The 16,752-nt window shown below is 46.1% G+C and overlaps 1 protein-coding gene across 1 annotated transcript; it reads left to right on the plus strand.

Annotated features, from left to right (window-relative positions):
- Positions 1-6,677: 6,677 nt before the first annotated feature.
- LOC310802299 (general transcription factor II-I repeat domain-containing protein 2-like) lies at positions 6,678-9,637 on the plus strand (the record flags this gene model as incomplete). Its single annotated transcript, XM_083666589.1, has 3 exons — positions 6,678-6,754; positions 7,130-7,281; positions 7,974-9,637. 3 exons carry the CDS (start codon positions 6,678-6,680, stop codon positions 9,635-9,637), a joined length of 1,893 nt encoding a protein of 630 aa, XP_083522715.1.
- Positions 9,638-16,752: the final 7,115 nt, after the last annotated feature.

Here is a 16,752-nt window from a genome sequence, read left to right on the forward strand (position 1 = left end):
GATGAAAATCCTGACCAGGATGTTATTTTCCTTCACTGCATCATCCACCAGGAAGCTCTATGTAAATCAGTATTACAGCTGAATCATGTTGTGAATCCTGTTGTAAAACTTGTCAACTTTATACGAGCAAGGGGACTTCAGCACCGTCAGTTCATTACGTTCCTAGAGGATACTGATGCGGACCACCAGGACCTACTTTATCACTCCCGTGTCCGCTGGTTAAGTTTGGGCAAAGTCTTTCAACGAGTGTGGGAGCTCAAAGAGGAGATCGGTGCATTTCTGGAGCTACTGGGGAAGGCCGACGAGTTTCCTGAGCTGAGCAACAAGAACTGGCTTTGTGACTTTGCGTTTGCTGTGGACATATTTTCACATATGAATGAGCTGAACGTGAAGCTACAGGGGAAGGATCAGTTTGTGCACGACATGTACACAAACGTGAAAGCCTTCAAATCCAAGCTGGCTTTATTCTCCAGGCAAATTTCAAATAAGTCATTCACTCATTTTCCCACACTAGCCACGTGGAAAGAGGCCGGCGCAAAAGTGAAGAAATACAGCGAGTCACTGGATGCGCTGCTCGGAGAATTCTGACGTCGGTTTTCTGATTTTGAGAAAATTGACAAGTCGCTTCAGTTGGTGGCCTGTCCATTGTCACAAGACCCTGAAACAGCACCAGAGGAGCTGCAGCTGGAACTAATCGATCTGCAGTCTGACCCCGTCTTAAAAGAGAAGTTCACCTCTCTTAAGCTGAATGACTTTTATGCTTCACTTAATGAAGCCGCGTTTCCAAACCTCCGGAGGACGGCACAGAAGATGCTGGCATTGTTCAGCTCGACCTACGTGTGTGAACAGACGTTCAGCGTCATGAACATCAACAAAACCAGCCACATATCCAAGTTAACAGACCAACACCTCAGATCCATCCTGAGAATCGCAACAACAAAACTAACTCCAGACTTTGATGCGCTGGCTAAAAAGGGAGACCAACGACACTGTTCCCACTGAAACTAAAAGTAAGTTTCTCTGTTGTGTTATGTAAAAAATGCATTTGAAAAATAATTTGTTCAATAAACCTTACATGTTACACATAATTTCTGTTAAGGAATGTGTCACAAGGTGAATATTTTTATTGGAGATTTTATAATGCATGCTTTTATTGAATGATTTTATTTGCAGTGTTTTAATTGTAATTCTCTTTTATTGCTGTGCTGTTATTTTTGTGACCTGTCCAGGGTGTACCCCGCCTCTCGCCCAATGGGATTGAGGTGGGTCACCAAAACACTCAATCCGCTCCTGGTCCGGCCCCTCTGTCAAAATTTAGAACCCATTGTGGCCCACGAGTCAAAAAGTTTGCCCACCCCTGCCCTAGACTCTCTGGTCGAGGAGGAGGAACAGGACTCCTCATCTCGCCTAAGTGGTCACATAATGTCCTTCCCCTGTCACACCTGTCCATATCCTCCTTTGAATTTCATGCTGTTTCTATCACCTCCCCTGTCAAACTTCACATTGTTGTTATCTATCGTCCTCCAGGTCAGCTTGGACACTTCTTAGATGAGATGGATGTCCTTCTCAGCTGCTTCCCTGAGGACGGCACACCGCTCACACCACTGGGAGACGTAAACATCCAGTCGGAGAAGCTTCACTCGTCAGGAACGCTTGACCTTCTATCCTCCTTCGGCCTTTCCCTGTCCCACTCTCCTCCCACTCATAAGGCGGGCAATCAGCTTGACCTTGTCTTCACTAGATCCTCCCATACCTCAAACCTCACTGTTACCCCTCTTCCAGTTTCAGACCATCATTTTGTATCCTTCTCCCTCCCTCTCAAATGCTCACCCTCCCAACCAGTCTCTACCCACACTGTGTCCTCTCGTCGCGGCCTGCGCACCCTCTCACTCACCACTCTTTCTTCCTCTGTCTTATCTGCCCTACACTCTGTGGAATCCTTCTCTCTTCTATCCACTGACGCAGCTTCCTCCACCCTCCTGTCCTCTCTTTCCTCATCCTTCAACTCTCTTTGTCCACAGATCTCAAGGCCGGCACGATCCACTCCACACGCTCCCTGGCTGTCTGAAAGCTGAGAGGAAATGGAGAAAATCTGGCATTCCTGATGATCTAGACCCTTATCTCTCTCTCCTCAACTACACCTCATCTGCATGAGCTGCTAAAGCCTTATACTACCATTCCAAAATTCAATCCTCTGTCTCTGACCCAAGGAAACCTTTTTCCTCACTCCTCAACCCTCCTCCTCCCCCTCCTCCCTCCTCTCTGTCTGCCGATGACTTTGTCACCTACTTTGAAAAGAAGGTTGATGACATTAGCAGCTTTTTCCCGCTACCTCTCACCAACAATGCTACCTCTCCTCCCAAACCCACTGCGCAACTCCCAGTCCCTGGTTTATCAGATTTCTCCCCCCTCTCCCCTGAGGATGTTCTAAAGCTGGTCACATCCAAGCGGGCAACCACCTTTCTCCAATCCATCTCCAAAGACCTCCTTCTGTTCCTTACCACCTTAATCAATTCCTCTCTATCCACAGGATCTGTCCCAGATGCCTTCAAGACAGCCAGAGTCAAGCCTCTTCTCAAGAAACCAACTCTTGACCCATCTGCTGTCCGTAACTACAGACCGGTATACCTTCTCTCCTTCTTATCTAAAACCCTTGAACGTGCTGTCTCTAACCAACTGTCTAACTATCTCCTTCAAAACAACTTCCTTGGGGCACTCGACTGAAACTGCTCTCCTCGCCGTCATGGAGGCTCTTCACTCCACTCAAGCTTCCTCCCTCTCCTCTGTTCTCATTCTTCTGGACCTGTCTGCTGCATTTGACACAGTAAACCACCGTATGCTTCTCTCCACCCTCTCATAATTGGGCATCTCTGGCTCTGCACTCTCCTGGTTTGCATCCTACCTGGCCGATCGCTCCTACCAGGTGACGTGGAGTGGATCGCTGTCCTCTCCACGACCGCTCACCACTGGTGTCCCCCAGGGCTCTGTCCTTGGGCCTTTACTGTTCTCTCTCTATACCAAATCTCTCGACTCTGTAATTTCTTCACGTAGTTTTTTCCTACCACACCTACGCAGATGACACTCAACTTTTTCTCTCCTTCCCCCCTTCTGACTCACAGGTGGCAACACGTGTCTCCGCATGTCTTGCAGACTTTCCAAGACTTCTCCGTCACAGTACAAAACTCTACTGTGACCTCCTCCCATACAGCCAAGAACCTTGGGGTGATCCTTGACAACCGCCTATCCTGTGTGGCGAACATCACAGCGACAGCACGCTACTGTAGATTCTTCCTCTACAACATCAGAAGGATACGTCCATTCCTCACCAGAGAAGCAGCACAACTATTGGTCCAAGCACTTGTAATCTCTCGTTTTGACTACTGCAATGCACTCTTGGCCGGACTCCCCGCCTCCTCCATCAGGCCTCTGCAGCTCATCCAGAACGCTGCCGCTCATCTGGTGTTCAATCTCCCCAAATTCTCCCATGTCACACCCCTCCTCCGCACCCTCCACTGGCTCCCAGTAGCAGCTCTCATCAAATTCAAGACCCTGGTGCTTGCCTACCGGGCGGCAAAGGGAACAGCCCCTCCCTACTTGCAAGCAATGGTTAGCCCCCAAACCCCAGCAAGATCACTCCGCTCGTCCACCTCGGCTGCCCGCCTGGCACCGCAGCCTGTACGTGGATGCAGTGGCCGCGCTACTTGGTCACGGCTCTTCACTGTCCTGGCGCCCCGCTGGTGGAATGAGCTTCCCACAACGGTCAGGACTGCAGAGTCACTTCCGATCTTCCACCGTAGATTGAAAACCCATCTCTTCAAGCTACATCTTAACAGTCCCTCCTAAAGACTGCTTCACCCTCACTAGCCCCCCTATACTAACCCTAAACCCGAGACCTCTTCTCCCCTGCTACCCCCCTGTACAAGTTCTCTCCTGCTAATAAAATATATTTAAAAAAATAAAATAAAATAAAAAATTAGCCTCCTGGCATTACGACTGCCAATGGCCCCTGGTGTGAGCATTGATTACTTTGTCTTATGCTGACTGTTGGATAGATGATTCACTTACTTAAACAAATGTATTGTTGTACGTCGCTTTGGATAAAGGCGTCTGCTAAATGCCATAAATGTAAATGTAAGTCGAAGACTGCCTTCTGCACACCTTTGGTCTTTTTGAATGGAATACAATGCTTTTGCTCCAAGCACAATCCAGAGGCTCAACACTGCAACTCTCTGTTATTGTACTTGAATGACGTTGTTGTGTTTTCTTCCACTGTAGACGAGCAGGTGGAGCGCATGGACGTTGTGCTCGGGTGGCTGAAGCAGTAAGGCCTGAAGGTCAAACTGGGAAAGTGTGCATTCTTCAAACAGGAGGTAAATTACTTGGGTCATGTAATTTCCAGCACTGGTGTGTCGACTGACCAGGGCAAAATTGATAGGCAGCGGCCGAAACACATCTCTGAACTGAGGTCGTTTCCAGGGTTTGCCAGTTATTACAGGCATTTTGTGGAGGGGTTTGCCAAGTTGGTCACTCCCCTACTCAATTCAAGATTCAAAGTGTTTATTATCATATGCACAGTAGAAAACACGTTTCCCTGTACAATGACATTATTGCTTTGCTGTCCGCAGAATGCCAACCAATGTAAAATGTACAATACTAAAAAATATACAATATATACTAAACAAAATGTATAAGATAACAAAATTTAAGGCAGCATGTGATAATAAAAAATAAAAACCACACAGCTGTTTAGGATGCTCTCAACAATGCAGCTGTAGAAGTTGCTGAGGATCTTGGGCGACATGCCAAACTTCCTCAGCCTCCTCAGAAAGTACAGCCGCTGTTGGGCCTTCTTAACCAGCTGTGTGGTGTTAAGTGTCCAGGTGAGGTCCTCACTGATGTGGACACCCAGGTATTTGAAGCTGCTCACCCTCTCTACTTCGAGTTCCCGGATGTACAGTGGCCGATGAGTGGCCTCTTCTTCCTCATGTCCACTATCATCTCCTTGGTCTTGTCCGTATTGAGGGTGAGGTTGTTGTCCTCACACCATGCTACCAGACTGGCCACCTCCCTCCTGTAAGCCGCTTCGTCCCCGCCAGTGATGCATCCTATCACTGCGGTGTCGTCTGCAAACTTTAGGATGATGTTGTCCTTGTGGGAGGTGACACAGTCGTGGGTGAACAGGGTGTAGAGGATGGGGCTGAGGACGCATCCCTGTGGAGTGCCAACATTTGTAATAATGCTGGCTGAAGTCCTATTACCAATCCTGACAGACTGGGGCCTGCCAGTCAAAAAGTCTAGGAGCCAGTCACAGAGGGTGGGGTGCAGGCCAAGTGTGGACATTTTGTGGATGAGTTTGTGGGGGATGACCGTATTAAAAGCGGAGCTGTAGTCTACAAAGAGCGTCCTGATGTAGGAGTCTTTGTTTTCCAGGTGGGAGAGGGAATACTGGAGGACAGCAGCGATAGCGTCTGAGGTGGACCTGTTGGGCCGGTAGGCATACTGCAGGGGGTCTAAGGTGTCTGGTATGCTGCTCTTAATGTGTGCCAGTACCACTCTCTCAAAACACTTCATGACGATTGGAGTGAGTGCTACTGGCCTGTAATCATTCAGGCAGGCAGGTTGGCTCTTCTTGGGAAGGGGGACGATGGTTGTAGTCTTGAAGCAGGAGGGAACAGTGCTGTGAGTGAGGGAAAGGTTGAAGATGGAGGTGAGAACATCAGCCAGCTCGTTGGCACATGCTCTGAGAGCCCGCCCAGGGATGTTGTCTGGTCCTGCTGCCTTGCCTGCTGCCTTGCACACCGACTGGTGGCTGCACTGACCAAGAGGGGATCGGCGAGGCCACTGCACAAGGGGTTGACCGAAGAATGTGAACGGAAGACATCAAAGGCAGGTTAGTTTCAGCCCCAGTGTTAGCTTATGCCAACTTCTCCCTGCCCTTCATCCTGGAGGTGGATGCTAGCTACAGTGGGTTGGTGGCGGTTCTTTCCCAGGAGCAGGAGGGGAATATTAGGCCCATAGCTTACGCTAGCCGAGGTCTTAAGCCCACAGAACGCAATATGACCAACTACAGCTCCATGAAGTTGGAGTTTGTGGCATTAAAGTGGGCTATGACCGTTTAGGGAGTATTTACTTGGCCAGAAATGTATAGTGTATACTGATAACAACCCCCTCAGCCATCTTAACACTGCCAAACTGGGGGCCACGGAGCAGCAATGGGCGGCCCAGCTTTCTGCCTTTAATAACATCATCAAATACCGGTCTGACCAAAGTAATGAGAACGCTGATGCGCTGTTGAGACAATACATACCTGACCATGCCACTCCTACCTTGGACGAAATTGTTCCCGGCACCCCTCTACCAGAGTCGTTACGACAGGCGCATCTCCTAGAACAGCCCCCTCAGGTAACTCAAGCTGCCATCTCTGCCCTACCCTCGCATTCTTCCACTGACCTCCGTGTTTTGCAGGAATATGCCCCCACTCTCAGCAGCTTCCATAGATTTTGGCAGCAGGAGGGTGCTCCAATGCTGAAGAACGACATTTGCTTCCCAAACCTGTACCCAGGCTGCTCCGGCAACAGGATCGTGTTCTAGAGAAAGATGGGGGTGCTTCATCGCTGGACTTTCCGGTCTGTTGGGGAGAGGAGGTTTTTCAGCTACTACTCCCCGAATCTCTGAAGATGGAGGTGCTGCGGCAACTGCACCATGGACATGGACGCCAAGGCATTGACCGGGCCATGGAACTGGTATGGCAAAGGTGCTACTGGCCCAACATGTCCCAAGATGTTAGGCAATGGTGTCAGGAGTGTGAGCGGTGCATGGTAGCCAAGGACACCCAGCCCCAAGCACAGATGTTTATGGGCCACTTGCTGGCCTCCAAGCCAAATCAAATCCATGCCATTGATTTCACCCTGCTCAGGATGGGAGGGAGCATGTCTTAGTGATGACGGATGTATTTTCAAAATGCACTCAAACAGTGCCCACCAGAGACCAACGGGCTTCCACAGTGGCCAGGGTGCTGTTCCAAGAATGGTTTTATAAGTTTGGTGTACCAGGAAGACTACACTCTGACCAGGGGAGACATTTTGGGAGTGCCCTCATTCAACAACTGTGTGGTCTCTATGGCATCCAGAAAACATGATGGCAGAGTGCATGACTGGGTGATGGAATACCGGACGAGACTCCAGGTGGCATTCGATGGAGCCAGAGAATGTCTGAGGGCTGCTGCGGATCGACGCAAGGAACGGCATGACCGGAGGGTACGGGACGCTCCATTTCTGGAAGGTCAGTTGGTCCATCTGAGGGATCACAGCATGAGGGGCCGCAATAAGATTCAAGACTTGTGGAGCTCTGTTGTGTATCGGGTCCTGAAGGCACCCAAGTATGTGTCTATACCATCACACCCCGCGACGACTTGGACAAGGTAAAACATGTTCATTGAACATTGCTAAAAGCTCACCATGGAAGTCTGTCCCTTGATCACTCATCGAAACAGAAATGTGTGGGGAACTGTATAATGGTGGGTGATTCTAATGTGTGGGCCCAATTGCGGCCCGCGGGACGATATTTTGTGGCCCCCTACTTGACATCAAAGTTTAGTGTTAGTGCGGCCCGCGCGTTTTTCTCACACGCACCTTTTTGCCGAGTCGTTGCCCTGAGCGTTTTATATTTTTTAGCACTTATGGGCTACCATAGTCAGGCTCGTGACAGCTTCCGGTGGTGTTTTTGACAAGTTAGCCAACGCGAATTAGCAATGTTAGTCACTTGAACTTGAACACTTCACTTGAACTTAAACACCTGAAAGGGAACACAATTGATAAATTTACATTTTTGTCACCCAGACCCAGTCATGTCTTTCTCAAAACCTGCCGTAAAGAGAAAGGTTGGCGACGAGCACAGACAATTTCAGGAAAAATGGGAGACGGAATATTTTTTCGTTGAGCACAGGGGCACCCCGACGTGTCTTATATGCACAGAGAAAGTTGCGGTGCACAAGGAATACAACATCAGACGTCATTACTCAACTAGACATGCTGAGGAGTATGCAAAATACCAGGGAGATGAAAGAGAGGACCGGGTCGCCAATTTGAAAACATGTCTACTGAGGCGACAAGATTTTTTCAAGAAAGCAAGTAAAGAGAGTGATGCGGCAGTCGAAGCGAGCTACGTGGTGAGTGAGATGATTGCTAAGGCGGGAAAGCCATTCAAAGACGGCGAGTTCATCAAAAAGTGCATGTTACAGGCTGCAAGTATAGTCTGTCAGGAAAAGAAGGGTCAGTTGCGCATTGTTGACCTGTCAGGTAACATATACGATCAACTGCATGAGAAAGCCAAACATTTCCGTGCATACTCAGTCGCTCTTGATGAGAGCACAGACATCACTGACACTGCGCAGCTCGCAATGTATGTCCGTGGTGTTGACGACAATTTTGAAGTGATGGAGGAGTTGCTCACAGTGACTCCAATGCATGGCCAGACCACCGCTCAGGAGATATTCCGCCAGCTGTGTGATGCCATTGTGGATGCCGGTTTACCATGGAAGAGGTTTGCTGGAATAACAATCGACGGAGCGCCATCAATGACAGGGAGGAGAAATGGACTGGTGGCACTTGTTCAAAGAAAACTAACTTTAGTGGAGGCCATTGCTCTGCACTGCATTATCCATCAGCAGGCCCTTTGCAGCAAATGCCTGAAGTTTGACAATGTGATGTCTGTCGTTGTGAAATGCATCAACCATATCAGATCCAGGGGTTTAAAGCACCGGCAGTTCCGCGCCTTTTTGGAGGAAATAGAGTCAGCATATGAGGATGTGCTCTACTTCACCGAGGTACGTTGGCTCAGCAGGGGAAACGTCTTGAAGAGGTTTTTTGAGTTGAGAGCAGAAGTGAAAGCCTTCATGGAGAAGGATGGGATGGCTGTTCCTGTGCTAAGTGATCCCAAATGGCTCATGGATTTAGCTTTTCTTGTTGATATCACACAGGAGCTGAATGTACTGAACAAGAATTTACAAGGCCAGGGACAGCTTGTCAGTGCTGCCTATGACAACGTCAGAGCATTCTCCACAAAACTTGTGTTATGGAAAGCCCAGCTCTCTCAGACAAACCTCTACCATTTCCCAGCATGCAAGGCATTCATGGATGCGGGCACACCATTTAGTGGTGAGAAGTATGCTGATGCCATTGTAAAGCTACAGGAGGAATTTTATCACAGGTTTGCAGACTTCAAGACACACAGAGCCACTTTTCAAATGTTTGCTGACCCCTTCTCCTTTGATGTGCAAGATGCCCCTCCTGTGCTTCAAATGGAGCTAATTGACCTGCAGTGCAATTCTGAACTCAAAGCCAAGTTCAGGGAGGTGAGTGGAAAAGCAGACAAGCTTGGACAATTTTTGAGAGAATTGCCCCCCACCTTCCCTGAGCTTTCCAGGATGTTCAAGCGGACCATGTGCCTTTTTGGGAACACATATCTGTGTGAAAAGCTCTTCTCCACCATGAACTTTAACAAGTCAAAGTACAGGTCCAAACTTACTGATGAGCATCTTCAAGCCATATTGAGGGTCTCAATTGCTTCCTCCCTCAAGCCAAATGTGGCTCAGCTATGTAAGAGGAAGCGCTGCCAGGTCTCTGGCAGCAAGGAGTAGGTAAGAGAAGCCTATGTTCTGAATTGTTATTAATAAAGATTGAGAAGATTGGATCAGTTGTACTTTTTTTTGGAATACTTGAAACCCTTTTTTTGTGGAATAATTGATGCGGCCCAGCCTCACCCAGACTCTACCTCCAGCGGCCCCCAGGTAAATTGAGTTTGAGACCCCTGATCTAGAGGTTTGCTCTTTAGATCAGACTCATCACGCAGGGTACTGCTGGATATGATGCACATGAGGGGAATGGTGGATATATGGCGGGAGGGGCATCCAAAGTTTTTTTGAGGAGGCAGATGGTGATGGGGGAACTAAAACAATCAAAGATAGATTTGTGTTTGGTGAAAAGGAAGGTGGAGCACCTAGTCGGAGGGGCAGAGTATCGTATAACGGCATACAGTGACCATGATGCTCAGTCCTTCCAGCTGGGTGCAGAGCAGGCAGGGGGAAGAGGAGGGTTATGGTGTTTTAATGCTAGCCTGCTACGGGAGAAAGTTTTGGGGGAGTTGGTAAGGGAGAGTGTGAATATGGCAATGCAAAACCAGATGTATGAGAGTTGTGTGTGTGTGGTGGGAGGAGATGAAGTTTGAATTAAAATCTGTGACAATAGCATTTGCAAAACAAATAGGGGGAGAGGGCGAGGGAGCAGAGGGAGTTACAGAAAAGGTTGGGAAAAGAACAGGAGAGAGTGGATGGTATCCCAGGGTATGATATGACAGAGTATCTGAGGGTCAAGGAGGAGCTGAGGGAGGTAGAAAGGTGGAAATGTCAAGGTGCTGTAGTGAGGAGCAGGGCACAATATGTGATAGAGGGAGAAAGGAGCACAGCCTTCTTCTTAGGTCGCGAGAAAAGGAGGTAAGAAAAGGGGAAAATTATAGAATTGGTGAATGATGGTGGTGAAAAGGTGACAGATTTAGTAGGAGTTATGGAAACTGTTCAATCATTTTATACAGATCTGTATACATCTGGGGGGGTGAATGAGGAGGGTATGAATCAATTGTTAGGGGCGGTAGAGGCCAGAGTGTCAACAGAAGATGTGAAGATGTGCGATTCAGGCCTGACGGTGGAGGAGCAGCCATATTGGGGTTAAATCTAAATAAAAGTCCTGGGTCTGATGGTTTGACAGCTGTACTGTACAGAGCTTTTGTTGATATTCTGGCCCCTATCCTGTGTAGAGTGTATGTGCATGGAGAGAAGACGGGTGGTGCTGGACTCTATGGGCTTTGGGGTGATTACCTTATTGTATAAGGGCAAAGGGGAAAAGAATAGTTTGAAGAACTACAGAGCGTTGATGCTGTTGAATTGTGATTATAAGATTCTAGATAGATAGATAGAAACTTTATTTATCCCAGGGGGAAATTCAGGTTCCAAGTAGCGTACAGACATAGGGGTATCACACATAACATACACAGGGAGCTTTCTAGCGAAAGCTCTGGCCAACAGGTTGAATAAGGTCATGGCAAATAGCATTGCGCCTATCCAGCCCTATGGGGTCTCGGCAAGGGATGTGGCAGATACAATGTGCGCAATAAGGGATGTAGTGAAGGATATGAGGGAGGGAGGTGGTGTGTTGCTCTGTCTGGATTTAAACAAGGCATTTGCTAAAAACACTAGAGAGGTTTGGAGTTGGGGAAGTAATGAGTAACTTGGTGAAATTGCTGTATGAGAATGCAAAAAGTATGGTCAAATGCAATGGTCTGCTCACTGACTCTGTGGTGGAATTTCAAGTTAAAAATACTTTGAAATAAAATGCCAGAGACTAGAACTGATGGTTTATCCAGAGACCTTTATTCACAAGTAATAAAAGTTGTTCACATTTGCAAAGGCGACCATGTTGTTCTTTCAGTCAACCACTTTATAGTTTCAAATAGGTTACCTCCCTCCTATGCAAATCATTCATACTTCCCAGCTGCATCCACCAATAACATTCAATTCCTACATCTCGTCACGGCCTGGTTTCCCATCCAATTTGTGAAGACAGTTCTCGTGTTACTTCATATTGGTAATGAGCTCATTAGGTTTATCACTGTTATTCTAGGGCCTGGCACGGTTGACCTTATCTTCACCTACTAGTGCATTGTTTATTAGGGTTTTCCTCCCTTACACTTTTTCCGTGAGAAAAACAGGATATCTTGTTTCCATCTTTTGCTCTCAGCTTGTTTGTCCTGTCCATTTGGATTGTTCACAACTGGTTAGATTTATACCTGCTTCTCTTTTCTGTTGACCACATCCTGCTTTCCCATGCCCTGGTCATCTGTTTACTCCTAACCTTTGTTCCCTCCTGTAACCTTTAAAACATCTCCACTACTCTCCCCTCACAAATCAATCACTGGCCATCCTGGTCTTAATTTTCTCTCTACCTTTCCTTTGTGGAATTAGGAATCTTTATTTTCTATAGAAATTTACCATAACTCTTTCTCCCTGGGTAGATCAATAAGGTAGGGCTTTCAGTCCGCTTTCAGCTTTATTGTATAGTATATCTGTAGAGCCACTGGCAGCTTACATTAAGAAGGAGAAGGAAATTAGGAGAATAAGCATGCCGGGGGGAGGAGTCAGTGTAATACACCATTATGCAGATGACACAACATGTACAGTTAGGGATGTAAATAGTGTGAATAAAATAATGGAATGTTTCTATGTTTATGGACAGGCTTCAGGGGCAAAGGTAAACGTGGATAAGTCAGAAATGTTGTGTATAGGAAATGGGAACGCAGGTAAATGTAATTTTCCTTTAAAAACAGTAAAAGGGATGGTAAAGGTTTTGGGGATATATTTTGGAGAGGATGACAGGGAGGCAGGAGATTACACATGGATGGGGGTGTTGAATAAAATAAAAACAACTTTGAATTATTGGAAGCACAGGGTATTGGAATTTAAGTTGTAATTGTTAATGTATTGTTAATGTCAAAGTATGTATATGTTTTAAGTGAATTTACCAGAGTGGGTGTTGAAGGAAAGTAAGGTGTTGGTGTCTGAGTTCTTGTGGGGGGAGGGGGTAAAGATAGCGCATGGTGTTCTGATAGCAGATTATGATAAAGGAGGGCTGAGGCTGGTAGACTTGGAGGTAAAGATGAGGGTGATGAGAGTGAGAACAGTGCAAAGGTTCTTGTATAGAGAAGAAGGCCATGAATGGAAAGGCTATTTTAGGGAATGGATGCACAGGTGTGGGGGGTGTGGGGATTATGGATTGTTGATGTGTTTAAAACCAGGAATGTATGAGGGAGTGCCGGAATTCTATAGAGAGGTGTTTAAGGCCTGGGGTGAATTCTTGCTGAATTCGTTCTGTGTTCTGTGTTCTTGAATCCAGTGCTAAGGAGTGAGGGTAGGGTGCTGGAGTCGAGGATTTTCAGGAGGGCTGGCCTGCTTATGGTAAGGGACCGTAAAGAAATGTTCTTACCGGAGCAGGCGATCCTAGATGCTGTATGGGAGATAGATGACTAGGGACTGCGTAGAGGGACTATAGTAAACATGTATAATAAAATAAAGCAGTGTGTACCGGGAGAGTGGGTGAGGAGGATGGACAGTGAGTCAAGAGTAGGGGAACAGGCGGGCTTACCTGAGTTGAGAATAGGTAAGGGGGAAACAGTGAAGGTCTTTTCGGCTGTAAAAGTGAAGGAGTGCTACTGGGTGCTGCTGGAGAGCAGAGTGCGGGAGCCTGCGGTGGAGAGGGTATGGAAGCAGGTTTTCCAGGGAATGAAGGTGAAGGAAATATGGAAAAATATAGTCTTGAAATATAATACTCTGGAATGTACACATTTTGATAATATGCTTAGCCACAGCAGGGTGTTCACTAAGGTGGTGTTGCACCAGGAGGAGAGAACTGTGTCGTGTGTGTGTGTGATGTGTGTAGAGTGCAAGGTGAAAATTGAATGCATATGTTGTTTGAATGTATAGAGGTGAAAGGATTTCAGGATAGGTTGAAAGGATTAGTGGAGAAGCACTGGAGGGTAGACTTGGTGAGAAGGCAGGAGTGGAGGAGGTTGGTGTTATTTGGGTTGTGGGAAAGGAGGACAGGAGTGAATGTATGGTGTTTAAATTATGTATTGTCACATGCCAGGTATGCCATATATTCGAGGAGAAATTTAGCAAGGTTTGAGAAAAAGCAGGTAACTGTGTGGAAAATGTTTGAAGGATTGATAAGGAAGGATGTGGGGCTGATGTACAAGACTGTAACATGTACTGTAACATGAGGATCCTACTTGTAGTTCAAGTTGTGAAGCCTTTGAACTTGGAAAAACTGTAGACTTGTGGGTGTCTTTACATCTGATGCAAACACTTACCTTACACCTGTATACCAAATCTCTTGGCTCTGTAATTTCGGTTTCTCTTACCACTGCTATGCAATCTCCCCAAATTCTCCCATGTCACCCCCCTCCCCCGCACCCTTCACCGGCTCCCAGTATCAGCTCACATCATCACATCAGATTCTGTCTGATGTTCAACACAGGTCAGGGGGATTTTGAGAAGGTGTTTCAAAGGGATTGTGGTTTTATCAGAGTGGGGATGGATGGAGGGTTAAAATTTGGATTTTGAAGGTTTCATGTCTGTGTTTTTGTTTTTAATTTTGTTTTCTCTGATTTAATGGGGGCCATGCCTGCCCGGTGTTGTGTTTTCGTCTTTCATATGGTTTTGGGTCTGAGGTTTATTTTTATTTTTCAGGATACTCTGCTGGTCTGCCTGTGTGACATTGTTTTTTGTCTCTCAGAGAGATGGGATGTTGTTGTCTGTTTTCTTTGATCTATGATTTTGATTGTTTTTGTAGAGGGCTTTAGGGTTTGTCTAAGTGTTGTGTCTGTATTATATTGTTGTTGGTGTGGAGTAGTGTGTATATTATATCTATGATTGAATTTGTTTGTATTTCTGATATAATAAAGACCCAAAAAAAAAAAAACACTCCCAATCTTGTCTGATCTCAGAAGCTAAGCAGGGTCAGGCCAGGTTAGTACATGGATGGGAAACCGCCTGGGAATACCCGGTGCTGTAAGCTTTTCTCATCTCCCACCAGGACAGGGCACTTTTCCACCCTTTTGACAACTGGAACTTTTTCATGGTTGTGACACTGCTTTGCAAACTTTGAACCCAGCTTCATGTACGCCAGACCACTTGCTTCCCATCGTTTTCGGATCATTGGTAGAGGTTAGTCAACTTTTGTCTTAGATCTTCATCACAATCCTTTCTATAATGCCATATCTGATGAACTGTCTCTGTTCTTTGGCGTTCAAGACCAATTCCTTTGACTTCAATTTCACTTGGATAAAAGCTTTCTGTGTGTAGATATTATCACCTCCTGCCAGATGGTCTAGCAGGCAGACACAACGTGTTGTATGTGCTGTATTTAACAGCCAATCAGAGGGCTGTATTTAATAGCCAATCAGAGGGCTGTATTTAACAGCCAAACAGAGGGCTCTATTTAACAGCCAATCAGAGGACTGTATTTAACAGCCAATCAGAGGGCTCCGTATTACAGCCAATCAGAGGGCTGTATTTAACAGCTGTATTTAAATTGGGTTGGTTTTGTGAATGATTAACAACATAATTAAATGCTAGATCATTAGAAAAAGATCATTTTTATTGCTCATGTCTCTGTTCTGATTCATACCTGTATCTGTATTGTCTCTGTAGACCTATGTGTCAATTGTTGACAATTTCTACTTTGGGGATCAAAATGTAATTAATAAATTAATTCTGAATATTTCTGAACCCAACCTGATGCTTTTCTTTCTCTATAGGTTTCCCCTGCGGCTACTGTTGGTTCTGAACTTGTCTCCCTCTGTGACGACTTGACCCAGACAGATTCCCCATGTTTTACTGCCCTCTGCTGGGCATAGTGCTAATCCTGGGCTCAGGAACAAGTTACAATACAGTATGTCTGTACACAAGGCAAAAACAACTCTCAACAGTACTCATATACACTGAGTGCACGCCTCTGTTCATGAGGTTGAGAGCTCAGGAAACACAGCTCGTTTTTAAACAGCAGGTTACCTGCCTCAACCTCACCTCTAAACCAGTGGGCTGGGTGAAGGTGAAATAGCTTGTCAGCACAATCCCCAACAGATTAAAACACTCTCATGAAACGGCCATAGTGTAAAAGGTTGCCTGCTTAACCCTAACAAATCTCTCACACACACAGAATAATATGCAGAAGTAACTTTTTTCAACACTCATTATGTGTGTATGTGCATGTGAGTGAGTTATTGGGTGGGAGGAGAGAGGGAGGAGCTTGCATATGCTGTATAGTGACCTGTACATTACATTTATCTTTCAATAAGAACAGATCAGGTTCAGAATACAATTGACAAAACACAGCAACACTACTGAGGGGTAGCATGGGCATGTTCATGTGCTGGGGCTGGGGCTTAATTAATATACTAATTAATTAATATACAATATAAACACAACTTTATTTGTCCATCTGTTACAATGGATGAACAGATCACGGTCACCAAACTCTAAACTGCAGGACTGGAGTCTGGACCAAGGTTAAATGCAGACAGGTGATGTTTAATTGATGTGTGAAAGAGGGGGCCAAAAAGCACATCCTAAACACAGATACAACTACATATACAGTAAGACCATCTATTCACATGCTACTCCATGTCCCACTAGGTGGTACTGTCTTCACATCTATTTAGTCTTATAAACTCAGGCTTCTGTATTTTTTTTACATAACACTTTCTTTAGAAGGATGAGGATTGTATTGTGATCTTGATTTGTGAGGGGAGAGTAGTGAAGAGGTTTTTAAAGGTTACATGGAGGGAGCAAAGTTTGAAGAAAGCAGATGATCAGGGTGTGAGAAAGCAGGATATGGTAAATAAAGAGTGAAAAGGATATAATTTTAACCAGTTGTGAACATTCCAAGTGGACAGGACAAAGAAGCTGAGAGCAGATTATGGAAACCAGAAACACTTATTCCGTGAGAAAACAGGATAAGGGAGAGAGGGAGTGAAGATTTATTAAAACCCTAGTAAACACTGTGATTGGTAGGTGAAGATAAGGTAAACCGTGCCAGGCACTAGAATCACAGTAATAAACACAATGAGCTCATCACCAATATGAAGTAACGCGTAACTGTTTTTAGAAATGGGAGGGGAAACCAGGCCGTGACGAGGTATAGGAGC

This window comes from Argentina silus (assembly GCF_951799395.1).
Source record: "Argentina silus genome assembly, chromosome: 3".
Lineage (NCBI taxonomy): Eukaryota > Metazoa > Chordata > Actinopteri > Argentiniformes > Argentinidae > Argentina > Argentina silus.